Source organism: Phoenix dactylifera, chromosome 3 (genome assembly GCF_009389715.1).
Source record: "Phoenix dactylifera cultivar Barhee BC4 chromosome 3, palm_55x_up_171113_PBpolish2nd_filt_p, whole genome shotgun sequence".
Taxonomy (NCBI): Eukaryota; Viridiplantae; Streptophyta; class Magnoliopsida; order Arecales; family Arecaceae; genus Phoenix; species Phoenix dactylifera.
In genome coordinates, this window is record NC_052394.1 from 24,329,736 (window position 1) to 24,357,393 (window position 27,658).

A 27,658-nucleotide genomic window follows, 5' to 3' on the forward strand; every position below is an offset into this window, starting at 1 on the left:
ATGGAGCCCACAGTCAGTTCTAAATGAGTCAGTCGTGCAAACCCCCTTCCCCATGAGAAATTATTGGGCGGACAAGATCTACGGTAGATCTAAAATGAAATCATTCTAGATAGATTCATTTCATCATACGGTAAAATTATTAGATAAATTTATTTTATCCTAGATCTATGGTAGAGCCGATCGACCTAAATTTTTGGGACACATGGCTGAGCTCCATTGTCCAAGCTTGCTTTGGATGAGGAGAACAAATGGAATCATATTGAGAGGTTAGTTGTTAATAATCGGATGTAATGACCAGCCTCCCTTTCTTCTTTGGCATTTTTTTTCCTTTTTTTTTATTTTTTTTATTAGTTTCTTATATATAACCACATTAACGTACTATGAACTTGATTTACCATCCACATAGTAATAATACCTTTAAATTTATGGTCACAAAATTTAATTATCCAACTTATATTAGTATTTATAACTATATATTTAGTATCTGATTTGTATCTATATCCATTTAAAATAAATATGGATATAAATTTGTACATCCGACTAAAATTTGTATCGATATCTGCATTCATCAAATAAAACAAAAATGATATGGATAACCAATATCCAATCCAGTTTCAACTCTATCTTCATTTTGACAAAAGCTGATTGAGCTTCATCAACTAGCTAAGAGAGCAAATCTAGCCAGCGAGTTGCCAAAATCTTTGAAATAATCTTATAGAGACTATCCAATAAACTGATAGGTCAAAGGTCCCGAATTAAGTTTTGTCCATCTTTCTTGGGATTAAGGGTCGCAAGAAAGCAAAGTTGCATCTTGACGGGTTCAGGTTGCCCTTATCAAATTCACCAAGCAAAATCTTAATATTCTCTCAATATTTCTAAAGGAAAACGAAGAGAGTTGGTCCGGCTGCCTTTGAGCTTCCCATATCTTTGGCGGGTAAATGGCCTTTTACTTGAAAACAGGAAGAAGTTGTTGGTGTGATAACTCTAGAGAGTTGGTTCATTTTGGTATGGTGTTCTTCCTATAAGTGACGATTTAGTTTTGGATAATTTTTCCCCCCCACGTAATGAATGGCTAGCTTTTTCCTCCTCTTTTTTTCCGATTGGGTTAGGGGTGGGGGACTATTATTTTTTGACTCTCCTAGAGGCAACCTGCCTGTTTGGGTTCTCAAATTTGAGATGCTGTATCTCATGCATAAATACATGCCAACGTCCAATTTCTTGACCATTAGTTATTCTGTTGGTTTTCCTTGGTACTTTGCACTGGTTGAAAATCCATCACGCATGCTTGTGCAGAAGCGTTGGAAAAATTTGAACTTAGAAAATATTATTTTGTTAAGGTATTTATTAACAATGTATAAGATACAGAATTTAAAAAGTTGGAAGCAATAGAGATAAACTATGAATTTTTCTTTGCTTACATAAAATATCTTTTATTTCATCATATTGATAAAACATCTTTGGTGTTTCAGTTTCCTCCATGTTGCCGAACTTGACTAACTGCTAATCAAACTGAAGTAAGATAGGTGAAAAAAGTTAAACGTTATATGATTAGTGAGTATGGGCAACTCTTTCATAAATATCATCACTATCTTGATTTCTTCAGTTCTATAAGGTCATCTTCTGTAAGTGAGTTAACGTTGCACCATTCACTTGTAACATGCTTATCTACTGAATTCATTATAAAAAATTACGTGATCTCTATGCTTTCCATAATCGTGGTTTATCGTGGCCAACCAACCGCCTAATACGGGGTTAATTTATTGTACCAGTGTGGTGCCCGAGCCTCGGAATGCGCCCCATACCAAGTGTCAATACTAAAGTATGTACCAAGTCGACGCCTAATATGAAGTATACAGATTGTGTAGCTCTGATACCAAGATGGTAAATCTTATTCATGATATGCATGGATGTAATTAGATATACTTTTTTATTCTATTATAATTTCATCTCATGAACATTGCCGATTCAGGTTGGTTAGCTGCTGAGAACCAAACACCCGGTCACATGGAAATCCATGTTGCAGCATGTGGTTCCTCATGAAGAAAATGGTACCCAAGGCTGGTTATTTTCTCTTTCTAATGTTGAGTCAGCAAACTTGTGCTTGCCAATATCTTTATGCATGCGGCCACAAAGGTTGCTCAGCATGGGCAGTTGATCAGTTTCCTTCTTTTCTTTCCTAATGATCTTTATCAGCATTATTCAAACGCATTCATTTTTTTAAAAATCTTCAAAAATTTCAGTTTTATGACCATCGTAGTATAAAACAGTTCCTTCAAATTAGGGAGTGGTGAGTCGAACATGATTTTCCCTTTTTTTATAAAAAGACGTTCCATCATGAGTTAATTGATATTTGTTTCTTTCCATTACAGAGCCATTTTATGTTACTATATAATGTTAGTGTAAATTTATCAATGATTACTGTAGTTGACGTTGTTTGGAAATTTCTTTTCTTTGTACCTGATATTCCAAGCACTGATTATAGGTGAAATGCATGATATCTTAGCTCGCTTGGCACCTCTCCTAAGGGCTTGCCCCTGGAGGAGTTTGAGGGTTCAAATCCTAGATATTGCTCCAAAAAGAAAACAAAAAAAAGAAGAAGAGGGAACTAGCTACCAGAATACTCTGAAACATGCCACCGTCCACTTGGACCGAGTTTGCATCCCATGCTCCGAGCTAGTTTCTTTTTCTTCTGATACACCATACTAATTGCTTTAGTCTACGCTCTTGTGCAAATAAATTATAAGACGGGACGGGTCCTTGGCCAATGTAGAAGGTGCTGGTGCTGCTCTTCTGAAGCACTTAAATATCATCAAAGATGTGGCTTCCGATCAAAATATTTTCTATTCTCACACTCTTCCTATTATTACCCATTTTCTTTGCGCTCTGCCATATAGCTAGTGGATGCTTGCATTTTCCATTTCTTATATTTCTCTTCTGCCTTCTCTTCCTTTTCTTGCATTAGTCCTTTCTTTTCCTTCTGGCATCTTATCATGTCTGAACTACAAAAATCCAGTTCTGAAGTTTATGTTCTGATTCTTTGTGAGAAAAGATGGATTAGCAAATCAATACCTTGATAAGTTGGCTTTCTTTTCTCTTTGGAAATAGCTACCATGATGGGGGGGAGTCAGATTAGTTTCTTCCTATTTGCATGATACTCGAATATTATGTCGTCCTATATTCTGTTTCTACAGACATGGTTGTCTTTGTAATTAGTGTTTAATGTCATGTATTAGAGGCAAAAATATCAATTTTGTTGTTGTTGTTTGTAGATTTTTTGATACAACATCATCATCTCACATTTTCCAAAATGAAAATCAGAATGATATACAGACTCCTGGAGATATCAAATCTGCGATGAGATTGATGAAGAACAACCAGCCACCAAATTGGCGGCCTCTTCACCTGGACTCTACTGTTCAGCAGGAGGGAGTGCTTAACTCCGATATCACGGATGGGATCGAATAGTCTGCATGCATCGAAATAGACAAATTAGAAAAGGACCAGACCGACATTATTATGCTGTAGGTATAATCTTGATTATGATGTAGATTGAGTTGTAAATTTCAATTTGTGCAGGTCGAGCTTGCATGTGCAATTGAATATCAAGATCAAAATCAAGTTATTTTTTGGAGTCATAACGAAATTAGTACTCGTATCAAGATGTAATCTAAAGCTGCGATGTCTGGGACATAATGAAATTAAATGTAATCGAAACTAAATCACGGAGAAGCGTGCGCTTTTTTCCCCTCCAAGACAGGACACTTTCAGGTCTGATTCTTCCCTCCCAAGATGATAGAAACAGATATAACTCGAGGAAATTAATACTAGGATTTGACGATCAATATCTTGGGAGCTTTCAATACAATGCAAGGGCGCTGTTGAGGTTTCGGTTGTCAGAATGGGAAGAATTCGGAGCTAAGATGCCGGTCAGCGTCAGATTCAAGACAAGTATGATATTTAGATGCCATTCATGATGAGCACTGCTGCGGAAATCAAAGTGTGCAAGTTATTGTTGGATCCGTGATGTGCTGCTGCCCAATATATTTGTCAAGACGAACTTCATACCTTAAGCATCCAGATCAAAACATCAGGGTTTACAAAAAAGTAGAATTAGGACTGAAAATTACCATAAGATCAAATCTAGAATCACTGTTAATGCAATTTCTCGACTAGGAAAGATGGTGGTAAAGTTCTTTAACAATATTAAGGGTCATAGACTGCGATTCTCATCTGCGCTACTGCAAGGATTCCAAAGGATCGCTTTTTGTTTTGCATATATATGTATATATATATGTATATATATGTATATATATATATGTATATATATGTATATATATGTATATATATATATGTATATATATATATGTATATATATATATATATATGTTATATATATATATATATGTGTGTGTGTGTGTATATATAAAATATATTATTATAAGCAGACAATACAAAATTCTAAAATTTATCATCAACATAATGACGTGGAAGGAACATTAGTTATTTAAAATGCAATTTACAATTTTTTCCATGGAAAAAAAGAGAGAATTATACTGGCCGGCTTTCTGTGATGCTGGTCGAGAAGGTAAATTTGCGGGCACTTTCTTTTTGAGGAGCAGTAGTACACCTCCCACCAAACTTAGTTGGACTGCAGGTTTGGAATCAGCTCAGTGCCCTCCAGCAGGACAGCAGCAGCTGAGCTTGCAAACCTTGATGTTAGCCGAAAAGAAATTATCGAGTTGGATCGAATGGATGGATCCATGAATGTCTCCATCAGAGGTAGATGCAGGCTACTACTAGCTTTTTTTTTTCTTCTCTTCTTTTTCTTGGTTAGGTGGGTGGAGGCTTTCGCAGCGCGCGGAATGGCGCTTGACTTGGGGGCGAGCCCCCATGTTCCTCTCAGGCCTCAGCTTGGGGCGATGGTCGTGCGGTTGGGCGGTGTCTGCCACCATCCATCCGAATGGAGGATATTCTCTTCCGAATCCCTCATCTACCTGCCTTTGAATAAGCCACTCTAGCTGCCGGCCATCTTCTCTCTCCCTATCGATATCTCCCTCCGATCGAACAACGAACGAACCAGAGGGCGGGGCTGGCCTCGCACGTATATACGCACCCGTCGAAGGGCGTCCGCCGGCTTTGCGTCGACTCAACGGAGCGGGAAGCTGTCTCGTCGCACTTGGAGGAATCTTTTAATCAGCCGAGGTCAGGAATCAGGATGGATGACGTGGAGGCATCAATGATCTCGTAGTTGTGGATTGTGGTTGGGATAGACAATCTTGGATGGGACGGGCCCAACCCAACTCAACCCAACCCAACCCAACCCAACCCAACCTACTGGTGGGCCCTCCAAGTGCCTGCCCATGCAATTCTCGGGGGGCCGGGAGCGCTGGAGGTCCAGCGATCCGGATGGTTCGACCCTGGAGAACCTGCTTCGCCTATTGCTCGACAATTTCTCGCCGGAATTTCTGGAACCGTGTTATTTTGACGAACACGGCCGAAATAGCGCTATTCTACCTTTCTAAAATGGTGCAATATCCACGGAATAGGGAGACCTATTCCCCCTCAAATACAATTTTGTCCAAATCAGCTCTTGAACGCTTCAAAAACATTGTGATGGTAATTTTGTCCTTATGATACAATTTAAAGAATCACGAAAGTCGAGGCACTTATTTATTCATTCCTCCATTTATCCCAAAAGGAACTTATTTCATGGAATCTATTACTACTGCATTTATAATAGAGGGGATAAAATTATCCCCTCTCCCAAAAGGCAGCCTAAATGTGTCCCTTGCCAGAGGTGTGATCTATAGATCCAAGTCGCGCAGCATCTTCTCTATCAGGGATCTTTACGTTGGGCTGCGCTACTTTTATGGCATTGGACCAAGTTGTTCGCCTCTTAAGACCTCAAGTGTACACCTTAATATCAGTTGAAGCAGTCCTGCATCTAGTGAAGTCGATAGCAGGAACACATGTATTAGGTGGGCTCCACAAAATGCGTGTGAGATTAATCGGCATCAACTTGTTCTCTTGCAAAGTTAATAACTTTGCCGATCTCTGTGTTTATTAAAAATACCAAAAGACAAAATTGCTGATGCTTTCTTATCTTTTGGGCTCAAGTAGCAATATGCATGCAGAAGTGCCAACGGAATATTAGAGTCGCCGAGGTGCTGCTCGTCAAAGATCAAGCTTGCCTGCGACACCGTGGAGTGCTTGCTAGGATGGCAAGGGGATAGGGTTTGATTTTAGTTGTAGCTAGCCTGCAAGGGTGGAAGAGACATAGCCGCATAGGGTAGGAAAAAGTGCGAACTAGCTCCTCCTAAACATTTGGTTAAATGTTCGAGAATTTGAGTGATTGAAGATGGAGGAAGCCTATGGTAGGTATGGACTATGTGATAGTATAGAGAGAATATGTGGCCGATGGTTTTGATCTCTTAAAAGGATATCAATCGCCATCCAACGGTCATCTAAATTTTGGCTAAGATCATCGGCCCCATCATACTTATAAAAAGATTAAAAATTAAAGAAAGAAGAAAAATGTCTATGACTAAGACATTAAGGCGCTAGTGGCATGTGAGAATTAACATACTGGCTTAGGTTGAAATTTGTTGAAATGCTGGGAAAAAGTACACCCTTTTGTAAGTTGAATGGGGAGGCTAGCTCATTTTCTTTTCTTTTCTTTTTTGATACCACGGGAATTTTCATACCATGGGAGGCCCATTTTCTATCATGAGAAAATTGAAGGACCTGGATGAGGGGTTGGTCTGCTATCTAGATGTTAAGTTAATTCAGAGGATAATCATTCCGAAGATGACCTGCCGTGGCTTCCCACTTGAGTGGTGGGAAATTTCACAGGTGGCGGCCGCTCTGTGGCTGTTGAAGTTAAAAATGCATGCTAAAGGTATTGTAATGATGGATCTCTGACTTTAATAGATATGCTATATATTGGATATGGTAAGGTGTTTATGAGATGTTTTTGCATACCTTTTCGCCATCCTCTGATTTAATTACCAGGTCCTTTACGTCTTGAGGTGCAATACACGGGAATATGATGAGGTTAGGGTTGCGCGTTGTTTGGCCAAGCTGCAGGTACCACGTCATATAGGATGGGGTGGTTGGGCATTTTCCTTGTGTGTTCCACCCTGGTATCAAAAGATTTCGGCTCAATTTTAGCTGAAGACGACTCAGGCTGTTGTTGTCAAACGAATTTCAGATCTTCATAGAAACGCACCAGCATTTGCTGACTTTGATCATATCCATTTTTTGCTTGCTGGTATCAAACAGTCTTTATCAATATCAAATTTCTGCACAGCCATCCATGTTTTCAGAGAAGCAAATCAGCCTGCCGATGCCGATAATTTGGCAGATCTTGGTGTTTCTTCTGAATTCATCTAGGCCGTTGCATTTCCTGGAAGAAGAATAGCTTTGATTGGTCTAAGCCGATAAGGCCCGAGTTAAATTATTATGTCATTCGTCTTTCTGCATTTTTTTTGTTTTTTTAATGTCTTTGTTAAGGTCCCCGGCTGTATAAAAAAAATAAAAATAAATAATAATAATAATAATAAAAAGGCTACAGCTGCATGGCGGGACCAGAATCAGGGAAGTCCGAGTTGCATTTATCATGATTGCAATCATGGTTGGATAATCGCGAATCGGAGGCGAATTGTAATGGCGAGTTAGGCGGGAGTTGAAATTTGTTAATTCTTGCTTTATTCTACCTTTCTCCTCAACTTTGCGGAAGATGTCACATCGATGGGTGGTGGCCGTCTTTTCCTTTGCCAGTTTGCTTCCCTTCCCGGGAATCCGGATGAGTGCGGAGCGGTGGTGGGCTTGGGAGGGCCGCGCACGTGCGGCTCGGCGGTGCTCCGAGGCTTGTTTTGAGAGGGCAAAGCTGGAGCACGTGAATGGCACGAGCGCCATTCGGTCCTCCTCTACTACCCTCCGCCAGCTCGTCCTCCCACCTTCAACGCAGCAAATCAAATCAAATCGCCCACTTATTATCATTATTATTGACGGTTATTATGATCATCATTACTCCGAATTGGCCATGTCCATGGCCGTGGCCGTGAGATAAGGTTTGCCTCAAATAAACCACTATTTTTCCAACAGTTCTTTTCCCCTTTTTCGTTCCACCCCACCCATCGACTGGAATGTAGTTCTTGCTCGTACCTCACGGTGCACTCTAAGCTAATTGGGATTTTATCACCCCATTTTGCACAGGCATAAAAGGAGCTCGCTCGCTTGCTAGCCTCGTACGGCAATTCCTTCCGGGTTCTCAGATTTTGTATTTTTGGAATTCAGGTAGTTCCGAGACGCCTCGTGCTGGGACCTGCGGGGATCTCCTCAAGGAAGAGAGACGGTGAAACTGGCTCCATTTATTTTCCTTTTCTGTTTGGGAGTACAGGCAGACCCTAGCCGGTGGCGTTTTGGTAGCGTGCGTAACTTGTGGGGGATGAGCCATTCTTGCGAGGGCTGTGGACTGGGGTCGGACCATTCGCACGACAGCTAAGGAAGAGAGCGGCCAACCCTATGAATTATAATGATGGAGAAAGAGCATTAACTCCAAATTGGCCTTCTATCTTCCATATGCTAACTGGCTCCCACTCATGTCTCGTGTCTTGTCTTGGTGGGGTGGGCCGACGGGGCCGGAGACCGCGCGTTCTCATTCTTTCTTCCGTCAATCAATTGATATATATAAAAATATGTGTGAATGGATGGCTACACCCGCCCATTCTTCTTTGACCAAAGTGATCTAAAGGAAATAAAGGAGAGCAGCTTTGCGTGCGTGAGTGAGGCCTATAAGATGTCCGTGGACCATACACGGCAGGACTCGCATCCCTTGGAACGGGCAACTTGGACCCAAGCCTCCAAGTTCAGCATACACCCCCAACCCAGAAGCGTCGGGACGACAGGATGGATGGAACACGTATGTGTTCTTCTTCTTTTTTTTGTCGATTAAGCCCGGAGAGTCGTCTCCGTTTGTTGATGGAATGATGGCAATGACGATGGTCTGTGCCCCTTCCCATTCCCTCCGGTGGGCAACAGGGAGACGGGGGCCGCCGGGTGGAGCAGACGAGGAAGAATGGCCTGGGAGGGCGAGCACGATAGTTTTTTAATGGGCATCGTCTTCTTGGGACTACCTAGTTAGGGTAGACTCTGTTCTATACATGGAATTGACCCGAGGGCTTGCCCAAATGGATCTTCAAAGCTGTTTCCAATAGGGCTCCAACCTCTCCCTTTTGTTGTGGCGCAACAATAATTGAATCCCAAGAGAAACGCGGAGCCAGTCAGAGATCTTAGAAGCAAGCATGGCTCGTCGTATCAGTCCGAATTGGACGATATGGAACGTACCATATTGATTCAGCATCGGTATTCGATATAAAAAGTATACCGATATTTGAAACGCTGAAAAAAATTCGGACCATACCATTACAATGCCAATATGGTACCAATACGAGGTCTAGTATCGAGACAGTGAATCTTAGAAGCAAGTTCAAGCTCCAAGCTTCTAGGCAGTCACACACTAATATGTGCTTCCCATCTTAACAAATCAATTGTGATTGACTGCACCTATATTTTTTTTTTCTTTCTTTTTCTAATAAAAGTACCTGCTGCCGTTGAGATTTAGCCCGACTAAGGTACCGAGCTGATAAGGTTAGTCGGCTTGCCTGTTGTTGCAATTGGAAGAATCAGCTTGAAGATAGCTATACGTCTCAATGGCAAAAGAGATACAACATGCTGTGCTTGGATGGTAGTTCCGACGCCAGATTAATTCGATATAAAATAATATAGACAAAAAAGTACACTAGCTTTAAAAATGTCCCGATTCAGAATATTTCAGTGCCTAAATCAGACTCAACTCTTAAGAAATAATAAAAATGTTGTGAAAGCTCGCATTTTTCATTTTTTAAAAAAAGCCAAAAATTGGTTACAGAAACATCCCTAAAAAAAGATCTTCCAACCTCAAAATTTGAATCGCGGTGAATAGAGGCCATATCCTAACTAATAAAAATAAAAATAAAAGATTGTTAGAGGGGATATGATTGTTAACTCAGAGTTAATGTCACTCTAAGCAGCGTTCAAAAGAAATGCATTGCCAAATCAGCACCCAACCCATTTAAACCTGCGGTTGCTGCATGTGCCCTTGCTTAGCGTTTGCTTGTCCTCATCCACATGACTCATGGATCTGGATCACACGGTTCATCTTTTCCTAAACTAAAACGAGAGAGAGAGAGAGAGAGAGAGAGAGAGAGAATATTCTTACGAACCAACGGCCAACGCCTCCGCCGCCGTTTCTGCCTCCGCCCAAGCTCCACCATCTTCAATGTAACGTCGCAGCTACAGCCCCACTTTTCCGTAATGTTGTTATTTTATTTCTTTTTTTAACCCGGAAGCTAATAAACAGTAACATGCGAATGAATGGTTCACGGGGATGGTGACAGTTAGTCGATTTAACTTATATTATTAGTTTTAGATGCTGCTGCCCGTCTGGTGTGACGTACCAATCCTGCCATCATATCTTCAAATGACAGTTTTCTCTTTATTTCCACCGTACATTACCTACCACATGGTATGAGCTATTTGTGTGGCTGCTGTCACGTGCCAGCCCCTTCTAATTGGGTGCACATGCAGTTTGTCCTTAATTGTTGCAGCGGTTTGAACTCGATGTGGACTCCAATCATCTCATATAACTGCTGTTTAAACGACCATCGTACCATTTCAATTTGTAAAACAGGCGTCCATCAGCTCTCCCGGGATCCTGTTTCTCACCACGGTAAAACCTTCATGATTATTTATGTCCACGTAGCTCGAAGCCACAAGAAGAGGGTACGCAATAAAGTTTGCATCAGAAAATACAGAATCAGTGGCCTGGCCCGATTAGGAGGCACGCCCCTACCCACAGCTGGGAAGGACATTAAGGAACAGTTCTTCAGCAGACGTTAGATCATGTATTATAACAAATCGATCAGCTTGCACGGGACAGCAAAATGTTAATTCGGAGCTCTTGAGAAATCAAGGATAAAATATGAAGCAGCACATGCGACCGATGCGATGAGTCATCAAAACTCGTTCTCCTCAGTGCATGCCACAACGTTGCCTGCTCTAATATTGTCAATAGATGCATGATTGGCTCGTTATGCGGGTCAAATGAGGCTGGATTACCTGAGTGGAGCAGAAAAATATAGCCATCAAGCTTGGGATCCACCATGGATTGAACGCAACGCATCCGTGCTTCGGATCCCGAGTCGCAGGGGTCCAAAGGAAGCCTGCCATGCGGGCGGCAGCACGAATATTTACAAATAACTAGAGCAAGTGGAGTGAAGAAAGTCAGAAGGTTGCAGTAAATTCAAAGATACGGGCAAATGCTGTTTATTTTATCCACCCTGGCATCGGTTGCGACAAAACGGATGGCGGCACTGTCGGCGTCGTGGGTTAAAATAAAATGAGTAACGGCTTTCCTTCCTTGTGGTTGGTTAGTTATATCTTTCATTTCATCGGCCTAACTTATTTTTTAAGCCTACCACGTGGTTTTTCTTCTACAGTTGTTTCTCTCGAGAGAATGGCGTTGATGCCCAAAACCAATTTGGTGGTCCGGACGCGAGGAGGGCGCTGATTGGTATGCAACGATAGAAAATGAAGCACCAATCTATCATTAAGAGATGCTGATCTGCACATACACATAAAAAAAAGCTCAATAGAGTGGCTCCATCCAGATCCCCTAATATCTAAGTCAGTAGCAACATGAGAGCAAAAAAAAAAAGAGCATGATGTAAAATAACTTGTGTCTCTTGCATATTTATATCTTGAGTTCTTTTTATAAATAAAGAGTCCGATTTTGACTAGAAGACTATCTCTTCACTTTTTTTCTTTTTTTTATCTAGACCAGTTTGAAAATAAAAGTCTTATTAAAATTCGCCTCCTGCCAGATCATATGTCGGCATATGATAGGCAGGTCAAACTTAGGTCACATCACATTTACATCAGCTCTGAGTGCTAACCTTTTTTTTAGCTTTGATGAAGGAAATAGTCGAATTAGCCAATTATAGGCTTTGGCTTATCTTGCCTCGCCCATCTTTTGAAGTTACTGATTTGGAGTGCGATCAGGTGCGCAAATCTCGGCTGGTCTGAGCTATAAACCTTTTTTGCTTAGAGAGTTGCTGAGGCTTATCTAGGGTTTGAGTTTTGGAGAGGCTATGAGCTATGAAAGCTAGATTCTGTGCATAATAAACTATTCAAAATGGTTAGATCACAAATAATCAATTCATACATGGTGTATGTGCACATACCTATTTGAAGCCTATGAAGCACTCTGCAGCCCAATCCGGCTGCCATTACCTAGTTGCCCCTGCTTAGGTTTCAATTACAAGTCATCGAGCTCGATGGGTTTTGCAATTTTGCATGCTAATGGAGTCAGTTGATGTGTTGAATCCATCCAAAGTTGTAAAAAAACGATAGAGGCATCAAATTTATTCCAAATCACAAGAATATAATGATGAACCAAAGAAATAAATATGAAAAAAACAATTATGAAAGTAGAATTAGGGCAAACAGAGGACAAAAATGAAAAGAGCACACCTAAAAACATAGAGAATTGGGCTGAATCGGTCCAGAACCGATTCAAAAATTGGTAAAGCGATTGGTCAAAGTAATTATATCGGTTTGAACCGATCTGATCAATGTTGCCGAGCCGAGCTAGCCAGTTCCAAAAGTTGAAGTGGTCAACATGCTGATGTTGCAGCTGATATGGTAGATAATGTGGACCAATTTTGATGTGTCTACCGATGTTGTAGATAATGCGATTGCTGATGTGCTTGTCAACATGGTTGATGTGTTTGTTGAGATGGCAGTCAATGTGGCATGCTGACATTGTTTGATGTCCTTCCGGTGCGTACATGGTAGCTAACATGTCTGATGATGTGCTTGCGTACAAGGCAGTGGTGTTGATGTGTCATTGCCGATGTGCTCGGTTGACATGACAGCTAAAACCAATTATTGAAGTTGACGTGTTGATGATGTGGTATATATTTGCTGATGTGGTAATAGTCTGAATCTGCCTTGGTTTAAGCTAATTGGATCGATCTCTAGGTTGGGTCATCATTTCGGACCCATTTGCGGCAAGTCCTGCCTAGTCTTCTTCTTCCTCACTGGGAGGGCTTGGATCTAAGCCCTAATCACAGTGGCGAAGGCGGTAGCATGGAACCGCTGGTATGAGAGAGGAGGATGGTGGTGCAGATCCTCTTGGCATGGAGAGGCAGATAATGGAGTAGGATATCTTGCCGATGACTGGGAAGTAAGCCCCAATCTACCAAGCAGATGCCGAAGACCGTTGTTGAGCATGATGGATCCAAAGGAGGGGGTGAATATCATTGGAGAGGTGTACCGGACCTGACTGGACCAATTCCGAAGTAGGCCTTGCTCCACGCTCGATCCACGGTGGCGGCCCGTGATGACAGCATGCAATGATGGCCTAAAGCTTCACGGTCCGTGACGACATGCTGATAGTAGAGGCCATGGTGTCTGAGCCAACGATGGGTTTGGACAGCTTGATGCATGGTCACACATCCTGTGTGCACGACGATAGTATCTCGAGCAACATAGAAGGGTGACCTCCAGGGACTTGCATCCTAGCCTCAAAAGGCGCACATCCAGTGCAGATAGAAGGTGATGACGCTTTGGGGTGATCATGGAAGAAGGCACAAGAGTTGCTTGCGGACGCACCACCCTAATGATAAAATCTACGATGAAAATGCTCAAATCGAAGATGGGATTTGTTCTCGTTTGCACAAATAGGGCCAGTATGTTGACGCCCAAAACCCGTTTGGTAATCTAGAGCGAGGAGAGCGTTGTCGGTCTGCTGTGGTGGAAGATGAAGCATTGATCTATTGCGGAGAGATGTTAATCTGTATACAAAAAGAAGAGGAAAGCTCACCGGATCAGCTCCGGCCAGATCCTTCGATGCCTAAGTTAGATAGAATTTTGGAAACAGAAAGTATGGTTTAGAATAATCTATATCTCTTGCATATCTGGGTCTTGAACTTTTTTTTTAATAGACAAAAGAGTTTGTATCCCAACAGAGTGGAGACTTTTTAGATTCCGAGTGTGAGTGGAGACTATCTCTTAGTTTTTTTCTTATCTTGACCGGTCCCAAAATGAGAGTTCTATCAAATTTGGCCTCCTATTAGATTTTATGCCGGTCCATGATAGATAGATTAGATTTAGACCATATTGCGTGGAGCTGATGTCGTTCTTCGCTCACTTGGCCTCGGCTTTCTCTGATTGGTAGTCAGCTGTTTTCCTCAGCAGATGGCCTGAGGTGGTAGTTCTGGTTGGTGAGTGGTGCGGCCCTACCATTGTTTGATTTCCAGGTGTAAGATTAGCAAGGGACGACGTTACTTGATTAGGAGTCACCGGATATAAGCAAATGGCTTTATCAATGGGTCTCCAAGTGCGGAGCCCGCGAGCGTGACCGGTCATCGGTGCCGCATTCATACCCTTGTGGTTGCGTCGGCATTGATCCGAAGAAGCTGCGAGGTGGGCCTGCCTTGATTTGAAGACATCGCTATTTGACAACAGTGCGAGCCCACCCATCAACATATAATAATGCACTCTGCACCTATCAAACATCAATCGATCCAGGGACAGAATGAAGGGGTATTTTTACCTTATCCCTTTTCCTCGGTGCACTCGGTTTGGCAGAAGACTTGATGGAATACTGAGATATTACCTAACTTTTCTGGTTCTATATAAACACCCGATATCTATTCGATATTAGATGCTCGTATAATTTTTTTTCATTTGTTCAAAAACTTTTGTCATGATAAAAATCTAAATTTTTCCATCCAATTATAAATACTATCATTAATTCATGGTCGATTCAAATAAACTCAAATTGTAGTATTCTCTGGTCCGTATAAATCATGAACTACTATTTATGATGGCGAGAATCTCGCCGTAAAAAGCTACTCAAAATATATTATTTAATTTTTTTGGTTCTACATTAATATCTAATATCTATTTAGTGTATGGTAGATTTGTAGGACTAAAATACAAATCTAGGCGACTCCTCGCACTGATATTCAGGAATTGGATGTATCGAGATGTTAAAGTTCAACCGGGAGCCTACCATGCATTATCATTCACCACTGTTCTTTTAGGTCATGTTGATGCTCGGGGGAGTTCTGTGGGGTGCCTGCATGCCTTGACCAAGGCCATCAAATAGGGTACGTGAGCGGAGGCTTTAAGTAGCTTTGGGTGCGCCTTCTTATCTTTTCGATCTCCTCTATCCAAAAGGCATTTCCTGGCTCCTTAGTGTGATTTGGGGCCCCCCACCATCGGCTGACATTGGAAAAGATTCCGACGGCGTCCAAACTCCAAAGTAAAGGAGGGGGTAACCATCATAATATACAAAGAAAAAGCCCATTACGCACGTAAACCAAGTATTATAAATTTTAATGCGAGAGGAATCTACTATTGGAGCTTTCTTGCGCTGTACCGCTCATTGTTTGTCTCCATCAATTTAATATTGCAGCACCTGGAGTGCTTATGAGAGCACAGTCCTCGTGGGAGGGGATTGCCCACGAAAAAGCGGCATGGAGGATGCGTGGCACATTCCCTCTTGGCAATATAATGGTCTGAAACCATCGGTCTTCACTAGCGATGCGTTGTTGACGAGAGTAGAAGACTAATCCGTTTGTTTTTGTTTAAGAGACGGATCGAATCAAAGACTCGAGAGGCGTCCCGCATCTCTCATCCAAGAAAGACCGAAATATTTAGCTTGGGAGATTCGGTATTACATAGGAGAGTCTTGGGAGATTAATTTAAGGATTAAAAAAAAAGAGAGTCGGTAAACCCGAAACTAATGGCGGAGAGAGATGCCGCAGCATTGTTTATTCTAAAAGAAGAAATATATGGATATTGGAGAAGAGGAGGAGGAGGAGAGGCTACTGCAGGAGAGTCGGAAAGGAATGGAAAGAAAGGGAGAGCAAGGGGCTTCTTTTAGCAAAAACAAAACAACAAAAAAAAAAAAGAGCAAGGGGCTCGGCGCGGGCTGCTGGGGGCCTGAGGAGCGAGACGGAGCACCGCACCAATCCGACAAAATCCCGTTAGAACGGGAAAACGTGGGGTTTTGTAGTGGATTAACGTGGCAGGCAAGCCCTACTGGAACATGGAATTTGAGCCTGTCTTGTATGAGCTGACCCAGAAAGCAGCTTTAATTTGTGGTTGTGCCGCTGTTTCCAATCTTTTGGTCTGCTTAGCGCCACCTTCATTCTGCCTACCACCTTCTAATGTTTCGCTCGGGACACAGCTCCTTGTCCTGGAAAATAATGGAACTCATGCAACAACCAAATAAATAAATGCTTTGCGGTGATGGAATCGGATTTAATTTGATTTAGATTTCAGTCTGCTTAGCCGATGCCAGAGCTTAACCAAGAGGAGGGTATGAGTGCTTATGTTGATATGCTTTTAGTGTCATATCGGCTCTGTATTTGAATTTCTATACGGGATCAAAGAAACTCAAATAATGTGTGTTTATTCACATATATATCAATTACGTATGAAAAAAATATTTGGCCTGGTCAAAAGGCCTCAAGATATCTTCTCAAGATCTTAGATTTTAACAAAGGAACTCTATTTCACTATATATATTGCAGGTGGCCCTAGATGAAAACCATAGGCCAAACAGTTACTATAATATTGCAGGTGGCACTAGACGGGTACCATTAGCCATCGGTTCGATAATTACTCGCTTGAAAGTATTCAGTTGTTGCTGCATATTTACATGACATTCTCGGTGGGTTTTCCATGATCTACCTTGACATGTGCCCCATCACTTTTGAGGGCCCAAAGCAAGTCAGTTGTTCCAAGTGAAATGATTGCTTTCGGAGGCAATAACTCATCCAGGGACGAGGTAGGAAAGAGATCCGAGACATGCTTTGTTTTGCCGAAATTTGAATAATATTGATGTTGAAGCAAATATTTTGTGGCAAATTTGAGTGGGCCAACTTATTCATATATATATATATATATGCAATCAAGTGGTAAGAATCTATTACGAAACTATTAGGGAATATGATATTCTTGCACTCCATGTTTACTTTTACTTTGATCATTTTCATAACAAATAGAAACGTCAATAAGCACATCTCGAGAAACATTTTTTATAGGATACATTATTAGATTTAATCACCATTTCGTTGTTTATGTTCTTTACTTTAGAACAAAGATACCCTGTTTCTTTGAGTAGCAAACTATGTTTTCCGGGATAGGATATATTGTTTTCATTAGGAGAAATAGTATTAATGTTGCTCTACTAATTTGGAAACAAAACCTGCCCCAGATATCATCACTTTGCAAAGAAGAGGGTGAAATAATAGACATGGAATGATTGCATGCTGAATAGAAATCGACAAGGTAAACTATTATTACTACTATCATTATATCTTATTACATCATATGGCGACTATAACTGACATCAACTCTTCATTGTTACTAATTTCGAACAATATTGGTCAGCTTACTGGCCTTACCCTAATCGAAAAGTCTTAAAAATAAACATACTAGTTGTGAAGCCCAATAGTCCAACATCGGAAAGACTCGTTTCAGAGCTCGAGCATATAAGGCGGGTGTCTCCAAATCCTGCAGACGCATTTTGGGAGGAAAACAAAATCGGGGAGGGATGAAGGACGCTTGCGTGAAGCCCTGGAACCGGACAATATTTGGCAGGAAAGCCCCGTGTTTCCCCCCTCATATGGCCCCACGTGGGCACTAGGTGCCTCACGTGCTCCGCGGAGGCGGGGGCGTGACACTAGTTGTTCTAAATAAACCCTAATAATCATTTAAAATTAAATGAATCAACTACAACACTGAGCTTTGACTATTGATCCGAAGTGGAATAAAATGGTTTCATACCAAAGAATGCGTGGTAGCCTTAATACTGGTCGGCATCATGTTAAATCATATATGTTCTCCCAACCATATAATTAATAATTCCACCAAGATATTATACAATTCTCTATTTCATTTGATTTCTTATTTTATCATAGCATCTAGCCATTATGCAAGAGACCCCTATATGTACATTTATATACATTAAATCAATTTTGTGACCCATGCCCTTCTCATGATCATTTTTTTGGCAAATCGGAAAAAAATTACACCATTGTACTATTAATATATTTATGTGAGTCAGAAAATAAAATATTCAAAAATGAAGATGGTAAATCGGCTATAGAAACCCATAAGATAGTTCCTGCTTGATTGGCTACATGTAATACGATTCAATCTACTATGCTATTAGATTCTCTGTAGACATGAGAGGTTTCAAAAGAAAGCAATGTGCATGTCATCTACCAACAATCTTGCAGAAGAGGATGAGAGTTGGCCTCTATAAAAGATAAAGCTAAGAACTATTTAATAACAGTCAAAGAATCTCTTTCTAAATAAATATGTGAAACCCTCAAAATATATATAACATATATCTGACCGTCCTAAGGTGCACACAATTCTGCAATTTAAATTATCATATCAAAAATTCTGACTCTATCTGCCACTAATAGAACACCCCTAGGATCTTTAATTACATAACCAGCTCTACTAAAAGCACTTCTCTCATGTACACTACCATCAAAAGTGACCTTGAGGAAGTAGGGGTTGGTGGCTCCTAAATAAAATAAATTGCTTGAGAATGCGTAGAACCTGCATAGGAAGAGATATAGCTTATCTCTTGTTGATGGAGACTCTCACGTAGTCACATGGATGAACTCTTGAGCCAGAGTGGATGCTCTAAGAAGAATCATTCTAGCACTTTGTCTCATTCCTTGAAAAATGCATTTACTCCTAGCCAACCAGATATAATAAGCAATATAACACATCAAAATAGCTTCATCTCTTTTATTATTATTGATAGATTTTTCTCTAATGACTTAAAGGAAATCATAAATGTTCAATGCAGAAGTAATATATGAATCTTGTAAAGGGGATAGCCGCCATACACGTGATGCCATTATGCATTGTAGTAAAACATGATCAACACTCTTTTCCATATCCCGACATCAATCAGAATGAATAAGAATACAAAGTCCACGATGATATAAACATTCCCGCATGGAAGCTGATGTCAAGCAACTTTCTACATAAATAAAGCAATTCTAGAATGAACAGATAGCCTCCACACCCAATCAACACCTCGACTGGATTAATTATCAAATAAAAATAGTTTATACATATCTGATATCTTGATCGTCAATCCCGATGATTGGTAGTCTATCCATAATGTGACCGTCCGAAATCGGAATAGAAAGAATTTTATTAGCTAATTCTTTTCTAAAGAGCTGCAAAACTAATGGTTGATTTCATTTTCTATTGTTAGCCAAAAATAGATCTTTAAATCATAACACTTTGCGATGAATTAAGGTCAACCGAAGCAGGTCATCATGTTAGAGGACTGCAAGATAACCACGAATTATGATTCACATCAATAGAGACACCATTGCCAATACACCCTCTAATATTAGAACAAATGATTGGAGCATAGGAGCATATCTTCTTCCACATAGGAGAGCCATTTTGAGAAGAAATGGGAAAAGACATGAGGGACCAAGTGCCATACTTAGCTCTTATAATTGAACTCCAAAAGTCATCTTGAGCTAATAGAAATCTTGTAGCATGTTTGGCCATTAAAGCTTGAAGCTTCACTCTTAGCAACTAAGGAAGGAATACCTATCATGGATAGGTTGACATATACGATCCCAAGAGACTAAATAAACTCTCCTTATGTTTTCAGATGACTCCCATAGAAAATTGCTTATAATGTTTTTCAATTTCAGAAGCACAGCTTGAGAAATATAGTATCAGACATCAAATAGGTTAGAATTGCTGAAAGAATAGATTTAATGAAAATAACTCTACCCATGATGGATATTGGATAAGGCTTTCCATTCTCATCTCTCCAATTTGTAAAAGAATTACGGTACCGGAGTATTGCAATAAGCTGAAGACAGGTTCCTACCAGAGATAGGAACACCAAGATGTTTGACTGATTGTTCAAGGGGACCCCTAAGGTCACCTCATGCTTTCATGTACTGGAACGATGCGAACTGTTTTTCAGAACTTGCTGCTAGCGATATGACTTTCATTTACCATGCGTCGAAATATGCTTGAATTCTTGGAATGTTCGCATGATCTATTTCTCTTTCCTTTTTTGTGCTTAAATTTAAGAGATCCAACTCGTACCATTCAGTCTATGTACAACGTTGCAATAGGCGATTAGACATTGCTGGGGCCATAGATAAATATTCCTTCTACCCACGTCACCATTAATTATCCTGTAATGTACTGGTAAACCTGGACTTACTGTTTGCTCATTGGCTAGATTAGTAGAAATGGCACCTATCTCCAGACCAAAGCGTGTACCGATTGATCTGCTGCATTAGAGCTAGCAGGAACTTCTAATTCGCTGGTCGGCGGTTAATGAGTTCGGTCCGTTTGAACGCTAAGATTCCTTCTTTTTTTTTTTTTTTAATCAGTGGGGATAGCCATTTATATATATATATATATATATATAATAAGGATCCTACAAACCGAAGGTTGCTCGATACTTTTGCAAAATAAAGCGGTAGAACGGAGGAAACATGCATAATAGAAGGGAAGCAAGTTAATTTTAATGGCGCAAACAGTATGGTGAGAGGTGTACTTTATCGTATATGCAAAAGCCGCCTTCACACGAATGAACTTTCACCCCGGGAGGATGAGACCAGGAATTGCTATTTATTATTATTAATAATAATATTATATAAGAAGGATGTACTGAGAAATTGGGAGATCGAATGGGTGGTGGGCCTCGGATCCGCGCATTCTGAAAAGTGGAGGAGAGGGCTAGTGACATAGTTAAACGCTATTATTAAAAAACAAAAAAAGCAAGTCCAGGTTGCAGTTGAGGCCGGCGGGGAGTCTTTCCCAACGTTAGTAATAAGTGGCGGTAATTACTCGCCATAAAGTGGTAGAGGGAAAGAGGCGCCTGACACTCCCTTATAAAACACTGCTCGCCGGCTTTCCTCTGCTCGCACCCCCGCTCCCAGCTACCTGGCTGTCTATCCATCAGTCTTTCCTTTCCCTCGAGCCCTCGCACTTCTCCAAAGGAATCAAATACCAGGATAAGGTCCGATTGTTCCTTCCTTCGATCCCTGTCTATCTACCCCCCTCCTCTTAAGTCTAAAATCAATCGACTCCTGTTTTAGTTACTGGCTAAAATTAGGAGAGAGGAAGAAGCGCAAAAAGGCAGGCGGTTAAGGAGGTCAGAGAGGGGTGGGAGAATCAGAGAGGAGGTTTCTTTCTGAACCTCTCTCTCTCTCTCTCTTACACACGCTCACTCACTTTCCTCCCTCCGCCAGCTTTGAACATTTCAGCACTAATGCTCTTAATTTCTTTTCCGTTGTTTAGTCCAGGCATCAAAGCGCGCATTTAATTCTGGTTCGGCTGTGGGCTTTCGAGAAAGAGAGCTCCGCCAGTGGTTTGCTGGCCGCGTTAAAGGAGGAGGAGGAGCGTGCCAAAGAAAAGATAAAAACAAAAGAGAAAAGGGTAGGATTGAATCTAATCTCCAGTTTCCTCTCCTTCAGCAAAGTTCAAATTCTCTCTCTCTCTCTCTCTCTGGTGCGTTCTGCTCCCTTCCTACCTCTTATTCTTTTTTGCATTACCCTGATCTTTTCCCTCATCCTTATCGTCGCTTGTCACTCGCTGTCTCCGCCCTTCCTCTTTTCTAGAACAGGTAGCTCCTCTGCCGCCTCTTCCTATATCTATCTATTGCAAATACAGACGCAGAGAGCCTCAGGGCTTTAGGAGATGAATGTAATCGTCTCCCTGTTGTAGTGGGTCTAGCGATGCCGCCCTTTTCTAATTTATTTTCTTTGATCTTATTATTTTTTATTTTTGCTCTGTTTGATTTTGAGTCTTGACTCCTTAGAAGTAGTTTTTTTTTTAAAAAAAAAAAATTATTATTCCTGTTATTCTTGGGTAGGTGTGGCTTGAAAGAGATCCGCAGCGGAATTCCCCCTTTTCCTTTTTAAAAAAAAAGAGAAAAAGAAGGAATTAAAAAGCTGCTTTTTCGCGGCCCTGACTTGTCGTGTTGCTCTCTGGATGTTAGATCGGTACGGATCCCGGCCTTCGGCCCGTCTGCTGGTGGTGGTGCCGTCGGAGAAGAGAAGAGGGGAAGGGATCTCTGCGTCGGAGAGAGAGGTGACAGAGCGAGGACGAAACGATGCAGTCGCAGAAGCAAGCGGAGGAAGCCATCGTGGCCAGCTTCAACGAGACGGAGCAGGACGGTAACGGCAAGGAGGAGGCGGCGGCGGAGCGGGCGGAGGAGCCGCAGCCCATGTTGAGCATGAAGAGCCTCCTCTGGCACGGTGGCTCCGTCTGGGACGCCTGGTTCAGCTGCGCCTCCAATCAAGTATGACCAACGCCATATCAGCACCCCGCTCGCAATTTTCTCTCTTTCTTTTCCTTATAACTTTTTCCCCCTTTTGGTGTTTTTAAAAAAGAAGGAAGAGAAGGGAAGAAATAGGGGGGAAAAGAAAGAAAAGGAAAAGAGGCAAATTGGTATTTTGCGGTTGAATTTGATGGAGTTTTGTTTGGATATCACGCATGCATGCAGGTGGCCCAGGTTCTGCTGACGCTGCCCTACTCGTTCTCGCAGCTGGGGATGCTTTCCGGGGTGCTGCTCCAGCTGTTCTACGGTTTCATGGGCAGCTGGACGGCCTACCTCATCAGCGTTCTCTACGTCGAATACCGCACCCGCAAGGAGAAGGAGAACGTCAGCTTCAAGAATCACGTCATCCAGGTCCGTTTCCTCCTCCTCCCAAACCCTTGTTTCTTCTCCTCTGGCCTCCTCCCTCTTCCTCGGTCCCAGTCGCCCGCAGTCCCCGAATCTGGATTTTCGGGGGACCAAATTTGCATAACGCTACCAGACCTGCGTTCTGAACACCGAAATGACGGAAATGCCCTTTCCCCTTCCCCTCTCTGTCTTGTGCGCTGCGCGCAGTGGTTCGAGGTGCTGGATGGGCTGCTGGGCCCTTACTGGAAAGCCATCGGCCTGGCCTTCAACTGCACCTTCCTCCTCTTCGGCTCCGTTATCCAGCTCATTGCTTGTGCCAGGTATACAATATTTATATATTCCGGTCGTTCTTCTTCCGCCTTCCGAAATAACTTCAAAAACTTGCATGATTTACTACATCAACGACCGGCGGTGGTACAGTAACATTTACTACATCAACGACCGGCTGGACAAGAGGACGTGGACATACATATTCGGCGCGTGCTGCGCGACCACGGTGTTCATCCCTTCCTTCCACAACTACCGGATATGGTCCTTCCTGGGTCTGGGCATGACCACCTACACTGCCTGGTACCTCACCATCGCCGCTTTCGTCAACGGCCAGGTATCCCATCGATCCGTTCCTCCTTGTGATGATTACGCGGCCGTTCGGTTCGGCTTGCTTTATTCCATCATTCCTTCGGGGGCCCATCGCTCCTTTGCCCCTACCCATCTCCGGAAGGAGAAGGAATGATGAGAGCCGGCAAGGCTGGTGGTGGTATGATTATTTTAACCGGCGGGTAATCTTTGCGTGCCAGGCTGATGGCGTGGCGCACTCGGCTCCCACAAGGCTGGTCCTCTACTTCACCGGCGCCACCAACATACTCTACACTTTCGGCGGCCACGCCGTCACCGTGTAAGCTCCGCTATTGCTCTTAGTACTGGTAGACTTGCAGCCCACCACCCTGCCCTTTTCGGCCGCAGGAATACGTGCTTTGTTTTTTTTTAAAAAAACAAAAATTGAAACAAAAGTTAAAAATTTCTGCCTTCCTTCTGTGCCGCGACTTTTTACCTTCTTTTCAAGCAGCAAGCAGCAAGCAGCCTGAAGGAACTTTTTATTATTATTATTATTTTCTTTTGTTTTTCATCTTCCGCCGCCCCTTGTATCCGCAGCTTTTGCTGGGCGGTGGGCCGGGCAGCCCGGATTTGGAAATCATTTGCCATCTTTCCAGTCCCCACGTTTTTATTTCTTTAGTTGTACAAGGACCAGCTTCCATTGCTCTCAATCAGCAGTCGGCACGACTGGAGAGCAAGGGAATTAACCATGCACCGCCGATATTGTCCGGCTCTGCTTGCACTCCATCACTCCATCCCTATGTTATGTTACTAGGATTTCCAGCGGCACCCGAACTTCCGGCGTTTAGTGGGAACCAGCTGTGGAAATCAGTGGTGAATGGACCAACCGTCGATATGCTGCTGCCACGGACCTTTTGATCCGCAAATTTATTATTAAAGGAATCTTTTAGTGGCGAGGAAAGGGGTATGAGTCATAGAAGGTATAAAAGTGGTGTTTGTTACCTTTCTAGGTGAAGGATGGGGTCGTGATTGGGAGGAGAGGGGGGACCAATTCCGGAATTCGATCTGATTGGCTCTGTAGGGATTTGCTACCATCGTCATTAGTGTGTCCGCGATGTCGTAGTCCAATGGCCGGGGCCTTCTAATTGAAAATTAGAAAGAAAAGAACTCTAAACTGTAGCTGTAGGGTAAATAATTTCCGTGCTTTTGTCACGACGCTAGAAGTTCGACAGGAAAGCTTCAGGCTTGATTGGCTGCAAGAGTATTTCTGGCACATGTTGTCTTTGTACCACGCTGCTCGGATCGATCGAGAATCCTTATTTGCTCTTATGTTTTATTTATTTATCTTATCTAATCAAAGAAAGATGGACTGAATTGTTTTGGTAGAGAGGATTCCACTGGGCCTTGATGAACTAACTGGTGATGATGCCGACTTTAAAACAAAAATATATTTTGGTAGTTAATTTTCTTAAGTTAAAAAGGGATTTGTGCAACATTTTGTTCAGGCTCTGTGTATATACATATGTAGCATGGTCCAAGGGAATCCATCGATCGAGCTGAGATTTGTGGCGTGGTTGCAGGGAGATCATGCACGCGATGTGGAAGCCCCAGAAGTTCAAGTACATATATCTGGTGGCGACGGTGTACGTGTTCACGCTGACGCTCCCGTCGGCGTCGGCGATGTACTGGGCATTCGGGGACGAGCTGCTGACTCACTCGAACGCCTTCTCGCTTCTGCCCAAGTCGGGGTTCAGGGACGCGGCGGTGATCCTGATGCTGATCCACCAGTTCATCACCTTCGGGTTTGCGTGCACGCCCCTCTACTTCGTGTGGGAGAAGGTGATCGGCATGCACGACACCAAGAGCATCTGCCTGCGGGCGCTGGCCCGTCTCCCCGTGGTTATCCCCATCTGGTTCCTGGCCATCATCTTCCCCTTCTTCGGGCCCATCAACTCCACCGTCGGGGCCCTCCTCGTTAGCTTCACCGTCTACATCATCCCCTCCCTCGCCCACATGCTCACCTACCGCACGCCCTCTGCCAGACAGGTATCATACCCTCCCATACACCACTGCATGCCATCTCTTTCTCTCTCTGTCCATCTCTCGATATATATATATATATATATATAGACATTATGTTGCTACTTTGACTGCCTGCTTGTTTGATGAACTGCTAGCTAAATATTTAAAACTGTGGTTTACGTCCCTTTAGCTGGCTGGCACTATATACACACACACATTCGTCCTTCAGATCATGTTGCTACTTGACTGCCTGCTTGTTAATTTTATGAACTGCTAGCTAAATATTTAAAACTGTGGTTTACGCCCCTTTAGCTGGCTGGCACTATACACACACACACATTCGTCCTTCAGATCATGTTGCTACTTGACTGCCTGCTTGTTAATTTTATGAACTGCTAGCTAAATATTTAAAACTGTGGTTTACGCCCCTTTAGCTGGCTGGCACCACACACACACACACACACATTCGTCCTTCAGATTATGTTGCTACTTGGCTGCCTGCTTGTTTGATGAACTGCTAGCTAAATGTTTAAAATTGTGCCTCACGTCTCTTCAGCTGGCGGGCACTGTGATAGCCGTGTCCCATCCCCGCATTTGGTCTGATATATCTTTCTAACCACCACATTAATTAACCGCTAGCTGCTCGCTTTGCCAGGGTAAAGAACGATCTTGATTGATCGCCCCTTACTGACTTCTCTGGTGACAATGACACTGGACGCGGTATTTACCTGTTCCGATTGTTTGACATGATATCTCTCGGTTAATCTTCTTTTTATATGCATCTCGATTACTTCAAAAAGGTATTCCGTGCTACCCTTTTCCTATATATCTGCGCGAGGAGTTAACCGGTCGATAAGCTTAAGTATAGTATCATTATATTTTATACCGTCTCTCATTTTCTATTCCCATTGATTGATTACCGTGCCCATAAATTTCTTCAAAATGCTAGCGGTGGGTGGGTGGCTATTGGCTAATCCATTGTACACTTGGTTCTTTTTTTTCCCGACCATTTGACCGGCTCTCCCACTGGATTTCGGTTTCCTGTGATCCTCTGAGCAAAGATTTTTGCCGGATCACCCACAGCCAGCACCTCGATGATGTCGGGGGAAAGGTAGTCCTGGTGGGTGGTTTCGTCATTCTGGATTTCTTGACAGCCCCCATGCTCGGGTCGGCAATTGCGTTAACTTAGTGTGGTTCGAAGATCGTAAAGTGTAATAACCTGTTTGAGGTGAAAATTGAATTCATGAACCAGGAAAGCGAACGAATCCTTCCATCCCTTTTTGAATGGGATGGATGGGGACACGACAAGAATTAGTGGAATGGTGAGACGTTCCTTTCCTCCACGTTTCTTTCTTTCTTTCTTTCTTCTCCTTCTTCTTCTTCTTGTGTTCCCAGGCTATGGTTATGTATTGCTCTCTATTCTGTGCGGGGTGATTGCTTTTTTGATTGCTAGCTAAAATTATTGACGGCTGTGATGGCTTTTGATTGCAGAATGCCGCGGAGAAGCCACCCTTCTTCCTACCTAGCTGGACCGCCATTTACGTGGTGAACGCGTTCGTGGTGGTGTGGGTGCTCGTGGTGGGGTTCGGGCTCGGCGGGTGGGCCAGCACGGTCAACTTCGTCAGACAGGTGGACACCTTCGGGCTCTTCGCCAAGTGCTACCAGTGTCCCAAGCCCACCGTCGCCGCGCCCCCACCGCAGCACCCAAACAAGCACCACTGAGCGGCCGTGGATTCCAATAAAATACCATATAAACTCCCCACCCAACTCAATTATACCGAAAGTTCTCCTCCGATTGCTCTCTTGGGTTTTTCTCGCCTGTAATATACGGAAAGGGGAAGCAACGAAAGCGTGGGCTTTACTGCTTCTGGCATTCGAGATGTCCGCTTTCCTTTTGGATTTCTTTTCTTGGGTTCTTCTTCATATGGTGGCTTGCTTTCTCTCTCTCTCTCTCTTCTTCTAATTTGATAATATAAATTTAAGTTTGATGGTACTGTGATGATTCCCACTGCCGTCAAAGCTTAGGTCTATTGATATTATTCTGGATGCAGCTCTCTCTTTTTTATATACATATATAATATGCGAAGAGTGAAAATACTTTTTTTCTTCGCCGTTGGATGAAAGGATGGAAATGATTTTTAGGAGAAAGCGGTAGGCGTGCCTGTCATTATGACCAGCGTGTTTGCTATATCTTTGAAAAAATACGGGAGGATCGGCGGTCGGCGTGGTGGGGGCTCCATGCCCACTATCGTGGGCCAT

At 42.6% G+C, this 27,658-nt stretch overlaps 1 protein-coding gene across 10 annotated transcripts; it reads left to right on the forward strand.

The window, feature by feature from the left end:
• The first annotated feature begins 20,998 nt into the window (after positions 1-20,998).
• On the forward strand, positions 20,999-27,449 carry LOC103704038 (auxin transporter-like protein 4). 10 transcript variants are annotated; one of them, XM_008787163.4, is made up of 10 exons: positions 21,033-21,154; positions 21,234-21,320; positions 21,436-21,573; positions 22,136-22,438; positions 22,643-22,828; positions 23,030-23,142; positions 23,243-23,426; positions 23,620-23,717; positions 24,958-25,423; positions 26,891-27,393. In XM_008787163.4, exons 4-10 carry the CDS (start codon positions 22,250-22,252, stop codon positions 27,119-27,121), a joined length of 1,467 nt encoding a protein of 488 aa, XP_008785385.1. In that variant the 5' UTR covers positions 21,033-21,154; positions 21,234-21,320; positions 21,436-21,573; positions 22,136-22,249; the 3' UTR covers positions 27,122-27,393. The 10 variants fall into 10 exon arrangements, with proteins under 10 accessions (XP_008785386.1, XP_008785387.1, XP_008785392.1 ...); XM_008787166.4 differs by having other exon boundaries at positions 21,441-21,573; XM_008787164.4 differs by lacking the exon at positions 21,234-21,320 and having other exon boundaries at positions 20,999-21,154; positions 21,441-21,573.
• Positions 27,450-27,658: the final 209 nt, after the last annotated feature.